This window comes from Octopus bimaculoides, chromosome 13 (assembly GCF_001194135.2).
Source record: "Octopus bimaculoides isolate UCB-OBI-ISO-001 chromosome 13, ASM119413v2, whole genome shotgun sequence".
NCBI classification, from domain to species: domain Eukaryota; kingdom Metazoa; phylum Mollusca; class Cephalopoda; order Octopoda; family Octopodidae; genus Octopus; species Octopus bimaculoides.
In genome coordinates this window covers 1,387,810-1,394,583 of record NC_068993.1, presented here as the reverse complement: position 1 = coordinate 1,394,583, position 6,774 = coordinate 1,387,810, and the positions used below count along the sequence as shown (strand labels likewise).

At 33.9% G+C, this 6,774-nt stretch overlaps 1 protein-coding gene across 2 annotated transcripts in view; it reads right to left on the bottom strand.

Annotated features, from left to right (window-relative positions):
- Positions 1-5,644, bottom strand: part of LOC106868070 (phospholipid phosphatase 1) — a 10,019-nt gene extending 4,375 nt beyond the window's left edge. For both annotated transcript variants that reach the window (XM_014913186.2, XM_014913185.2), the window contains exons 1-6: positions 5,502-5,644; positions 3,995-4,146; positions 3,211-3,422; positions 1,442-1,562; positions 789-965; positions 138-246 (exon numbers count right to left, since the gene is read on the bottom strand). In XM_014913186.2, the coding sequence (XP_014768672.1) occupies positions 138-246; positions 789-965; positions 1,442-1,562; positions 3,211-3,422; positions 3,995-4,146; positions 5,502-5,607 (877 nt within the window). In that variant the 5' untranslated portion in view covers positions 5,608-5,644. The remainder of the gene's footprint in view (positions 1-137; positions 247-788; positions 966-1,441; positions 1,563-3,210; positions 3,423-3,994; positions 4,147-5,501) is intronic.
- Between the last annotated feature and the right edge of the window lie 1,130 nt (positions 5,645-6,774).

The window sequence follows — 6,774 nt, the reverse complement described above, 5'->3', positions numbered from 1 at the left end:
TGTGTGTGTGTGTGTTATTTCTCTGTAGAAACGCCTTCTTTGTTCTTTCCATTATATCTGCATTTCAATCTCTCTCTCTCTCTCTCTCTCTCTCTCTCTCTATCTCTCTGTATTTCAAGCCATTGTCAAAGTCGTACATTCATATTGGTCCTTTTCGTTCTTCTCATTCTTTTCCCTCTTTTCTTTCTTCTCTGTCCCCCTCTTCACTTTTTGTTGACTTAAGCTGGGACAAGTAATTTTGGTGAACTGAAAGGTAAAGAAATAAAAAAGATTACATTATTTTAAAAACTTTCTTTAAATTATTTTGAAATTGGGTTTTTTGGAAAATAATTTTGTAATGAAATTTCTCTTATATAATATAGAAGCCTTTTTTCTTGAAGGAACAATCAGAGGCAACATTGAGTAGACACAAGTCTTAGAGGAGACATCTTCTCCAGTGTTGCTGGCATAATAAAATACCTCCAGTCCATGATGTGAAATGGTGATAGGGAGGACATCCAACCTTGTATACCATATCAATGATGTACAAGAGTCACAACACATGACGGTTGGTTTGTGACAATGCCTTTTGCTTTCAGGCATTGTCTACCATGAATTACATCATCCAATGTATTCCTTTTTAAAAATGGGAGAATTTGATATGACAGAAATTTAGTTGCTATTTCTGGCTTGTTTGTTGGTTCATTAAACAAGGAATATTGTATTGAAATTTGATCAATCGTTGCAACACAGAGATACTTCCATTTATGAAGAAAAGCAACAATTCTGAAGAAAGTTGATTTACTTACAACACCAGTTGCAACCATTATACCAACAGCAGAACCAGCAATGACATCGATTAAGTGGTGTTTATTGTCAGAGACTCGAGTAATGACACTCCAGGCTGATACAACTAACAGAGCCATCTGGAGGGATGCTTTGAAGAAACGACTCACTTTCACTTCAAATCGAAGTTCCAGATACAACTGTAAAATGAAAATGTAAATTTTGGATCATCAGGAATTTTGGAAATAAAAAACAAACAAATTAAAAAACACATTTTATTTCTTAAAAAAAAAAAATCAACTTTTATTTGAAGTAACAGCAATGACAAAATTATTTAATGTCATAACAAGGTTGTTGATAGCAACATCTATGACGTGTCATTGTTAGAAATATGATGGTAGTAGCTATGACAGGGTACAAAGAGACATGTAACTAAAGTAGTTATAATCTGATATAACAAGAAATATGATAGTTGTGGCTATGATGTCATAAGAGAAATATGGTGGTTGTAGTTATGACGTGATATAATGAGAGATGGGAAAGTAGCTATGATATGATGTAATGAAAGATGTGATAGTTGCTCTAGGGTGATATAATGAGAGACATAGTTGCAATAGGTATCATGTGACCTAATGAGATTTCAAGGTAAATAATGCGATAATAATTTCTAACTTACAACAGTGTAGAGTGCTGTGTATACAGAAATGGCTGCATGACCTGATGGAAACGACAACAAAGCTTCCCTTTGTTTCAAAGCATTAAATTCTGTATTGGTGCATGTGTAATTATAGACGAATCTGTTAAATAAAATAGTTTTAATCGAAGTTTATGTCAACATCCTTCGGTGTTTATTAGAATTTATCTTCAAAAGAAACAATTTTGAAACATTTAAATTATTTTTATAGAATTTTCTACCTGACCAAATAATCTTTTCATTATGTAACTCTCAGATCTGATCAACTGACCCCTTTTTTACTAAATAATTGTTTTTATTGCATAGACACCTACTTTATCTTCAAATTAACCAAATCTGGCCCCTTACAACGACCCAACAATGTCACTCTAAAAATAAACAATCACGTCATAGAAATCTCAAAGTTATGACATAATGCACAACAAATTCAAGACAACAGGAAGATATGAGCTGGACATTTGAGAGAGAAATCTGAACGCCAAAGGGTGAAGTACTTGCAATGCCTCTCTACTATTCCCTTTCAGATATATTGGTCATTTTAGGCCCTCAGTCTTGTAAGTTGTAAGGTGACCTCACTAGTGCCTTGACAAAAGCACCCAATTCACCTGGGTTTCAGAAGGCCATCTAGCTAAAAATAACCCTGCCGAAGCAGACATTGGAGCAGAGTGCAGTCCACTGGTTTATTGGATCCAGTTAAAGAATCCAACCAATGTCTAACATGGAAAACAAATGTCAAAGGATAATGAATGGACTTCACTAAACATATCCAAAGACCAGGTCTTCAACTGGGTGCCAGATTAAATTCTATTCTAATCTATAAGTTAGAAGTGGTTAATTCTGAACGAAGTTTTATTTGTTATTTTCAAACTGACAAATAATTATATCATTCTAATTAACAATTATAATTAAAAATTATGATTCTAATTAATCAAAGCAAAATCATAAATCCATTCAGACGAGAAGCAGAGACAAAAATTCAGTTTGATATTTCATAAATTTCATGAAAATATTTCATTTGTATGAGTTACGAGTTTTTTTTTTTTTTTAATACAAATATTGATGATAAAGTGCTATATAGTGGTGTTGGTGGTAGTGTTAGTGGTGGGTGGTGTTAGCAATCATGGAGTTGTTGTTGGTGGTTGCAGTGGTGTGAAGCTCTTTCTTTCACATGGAACCAATTTCGTTTTACAATGGCAACATAAATATTGTTGCCATTTATTTATATCTTCCATCTGTCACCTTGTGTCAAGTACAATGACAGACACCTCACCTATCTCGTTAATTAAAGGAGGCTGTCTCTGGCATTTTTCTGGTTTTATTTGTTTCAAAACTAGTAATCCCTGGTTTTGTTACACCCCACAGGGATACTGCAGATGTTAGGGGCTTTACACTCCTGCTGGCCTTTAAACAATAAACAATACTCAAATGACTCACATCTCCAAGGAAGTACAGGTGTTGTACTTCCTTGGAGATGTGAGTCTCAGTCAATTAAACAGACCCTAGTATGTGACTGGTACTTTATTTCATTAACTCCTGAAGGATGAGAGGAAAGTTGACTTCAGCAAGATTTGAAGTCAGAACTTAAAGATGCAGAATAAATACCTCAAAGCGTTTTGTCAAGGTTCTAATGATTCTGTTAATCCACTCCATACACCCCACCACATTGATGTAATTAATAATAATTATTCTGTTAATGATTTTTCAAAACACAACAATGACAGAAAAACCTGAATTTAGATAAGTTTACTTACTCGTCTTTTGTACAATTTACGTTGGGTCGACAAACAGCAAAGAAGTTGGGTCTCATACTTCCCATAAAATATTTGGGAACATCAACAAAAAACTGGTTTAAGGTGATGCCAAACAGAAATATTGTGTATACCCTTACAGTTGTGGACAGTTGAGTTCCTTTGCCAATATATTTCCTCAGTACTTGCCAATTTAGCCATTCAGTACCACAAACCTAAAAAAGGAATACAGTAATTTGAAATACTGACACAGCTTACACAAACTTAACTGTTTACCATCGAAGTTAACACAGTTTACATGACTAAAGGTTCAATGTGTCCCTCAGTGAACATTTTGGTTCCCCCTGTGTTCACTGAGAGACACATTGAACCTGGATGTATTTCTCCCTGTTGCTGTTCAATATTTAATTTTATATTGGAATACCTCGTATGTTACTCTTGTTTTGGTATCATATTTTATCATATTGGTAACACGTTATTTCTCTATAATATTTATTATTCAATTATGTTATCTAATTCAGTTTCATATTACATAATGATGATGGTGATGATGACGGCGACGACGATGACGATGATGATGAATGGCAATATTAAAAAAAAAAAAATTTTTTCTTCTAAAATGTAAAGATCAAACAAAGAGCATCGTTGTTGAAAGTTAAAAAATAAAAGCAAAACGATTTGAATTTAATACTAATTGAGATCTCCTTTAGATTTGAAGATGAGTGAATTTAAAAATAGGAAATCATTGTTAAATAAGTTGAAATGAAATGTGTTGATAGTAACTCACCAGCACCAAAGGAGTGAGACATGCGGCCAAGTACAGGAAGTTCGTGGAAACTGTATCTGGTTTGTATGGATAACGCAAGGATTGGTCATTGCAAAAGAAACCCTTCTTAGTTGGTTCAATGTACATATACATCAACGGAAGTGGTAAAGCCACTGGAAACGAAGTTGTCGAAAGAATAACACTTTTAGTGGATGCAGATAATAGTTCATAAATGGAAACTAAAGATAAAAGAGTGGTGAAGATATGTGGCACATAGAGGAAGGTGTGAAGAGAAAGAGAGAGAGAGAGAGGAATCCTGATATATAAAGTTTATAAAATAAATGGAGAATCAAGAAACCTTTATAGTGTAATATTATATATGTTGTGTTTGTGGTGACTAAACTACAGATTTCACACCACCTCTTAATAAAGTACTTCATTTTCTAACCACAGCTGCTAACATTGCTGTTTTACTATATAATACTTATACACACACACCCATATACTGCATAATACACACATACACATATGCAGTACAATTTATTTATAGATGCATGCATACATAAATACTACTTATAAATATACAATTTCAGACTCTCCCGTTGCTAAACGATGGAGGAGGGTTCAGCAATATCTTGCTGATGACTTGTTTATAGGGATCAAATGTTTATGTTCACATAAGCTCACTCCCTCCATCAAACTGACATTACCTGTACAGGTGCACAGGTGTGCTATGCATCTTATGTTGAAATGATTACAGATCAATGTGAAATGAAGTGTTTTGCACAACACACTGCCCAGTCTGAGAATTGAACCAGTCTTATGATCTTCAGTGCAGCATCCTAACCATAAGACTATGTGCCTTCACCATTTATTATACTATATATATATATATGCATGCATATATTTATACAAGTAAGTATATGAATGTGAAACAAGGTGGGGAAAAATAGTACTCAACTACAGGAGGTAGAGTAATATGCTTTATTATCATTAAAGCTACAAAAACATCACAAAAAACTGCTACTCAGTTTCACATTCCCATTTGTCGGACAATTTAGATTGAGTGTGAGGTGCACTGACTACTTCTGAGTGAGAAGTAGTCCTTTAAACAAGGGTGTTCATTAAGAACAGGTGATACTACTATTTTAACCCCAGGAGGACTCTTCCTACAGCTGGTTATTCAGTGCACCTCACACTCAATCTAAACTGGTCAACAAACGGGAACGTGAAACCCTGAGTAGCAGTTTTTGTGATATTTTTATAGCTTTAATAATAATGATGTATATATATATATATATACACACATACATGCACACATACACAAACATAACCACATACACTTTTTATAAATATGCATACGCTACATGTGTGTGTGTGCATATGTTTATATATATATATATATATATATCTATGTGAGTAAACACACACATACAAATAAGTGTGGTGTGTGTGTGTATGTATATATATATGCATATATGCCACATCTAATATAAATAAATGCATCAATAAGAATTGTGATTCTCACCCAGGATCCATATAAGGCCATCAATGAAGAGATTGAATGGAGTCAGTCCCAAGATGTCTTTAAGATTACAAAAATTGGAATAAGCAGAACAAGTAGTTGCTGGCATTGTGAGTGTTGTTTCTTTACAATGTTATTTTCTTCAATCATTGATGCTTTTATTGCAGAATCTCACAACCCAAGTTGACGTCACATCACAAAGGATGGGTGTCTTCTAATTACTTCAAGTGCCACTTTACCATTTCCTTGGTATCGTTTCAATGGGAGCGTGCGCTTCTCTTACAAACCGTAAATATTACACCTTCCCTTTGTCTACAATTTAAATCCTATTCACTTATTCTCTCTTTATCTATCAAAGTAGTTTTGCTGCAACACTTCTTTTTTTTTTGCTATTTACAAATAATAAATTATTTTACACTTTTTGTACTTAATGAAAATAGAACCAAATTAAAACTTACGTAATCAAAAAAAAAAAAAAAGAGAAAGAAAGAAAATTCTGGATAATTAGCATTAATTGGCCGGCCAGAAATAAATTATGCATCATCATTGTTATATAACTGGTGGCCACCCTATTCTAAAAGATTTTCCTATTTTGCGTAGAAGATAGTTTTCTTTTTTCCCTGAAACTGTTAATATTTCGAGACGTAGTCCTTTAAACGTGGGTGTTCTTTAAGAACAAATGATACTGTTATTTTAACCCCAGAAAGACTCCTTCTCCAGCTGGTTATTCAGTGCACCTGCACTCAATATATATTGCAAGCAGGGAGAGAATTCCCTTCCATCTACCTCTGAGGTCACCAGACCACATGATTTCGATCCTTAGTGATGGGCACTCATTTGCCAGACATTGCAATTGTGAAATATATTCCAGAAAGCTATGCAAATGTTTCATTGTATGATCAGACAAAATGGTAAAAGAGTTACCCTGGAGAATGTTGAGGAAGATACTCTGAAAGAGTTATTGCACCCCACAAAGCTCATTCCTGCAGTTGGCAACTGTTATTCTGATCAAATGAACAAGACTTAACTAAGGCAGACTTGCAGCATGTGATTTTGATATAGTTGTAAGTTAACTTTATGTCAAGAATCTGTTGACTCAGAAAAAAGATTTATAGAGAAAAATAATCACGAAATATGGTGGAATAAAGTTATAGAAATGTTTGTGTGTCAGTGTATTTTGTGTTTGACTTGATCGCAACCATTTTTCAATCAGTTTATTATTTCATAAAATATGTTAGTTTCCGGAAATTCTGGAGTGGTTTTCACTTGACTTCTT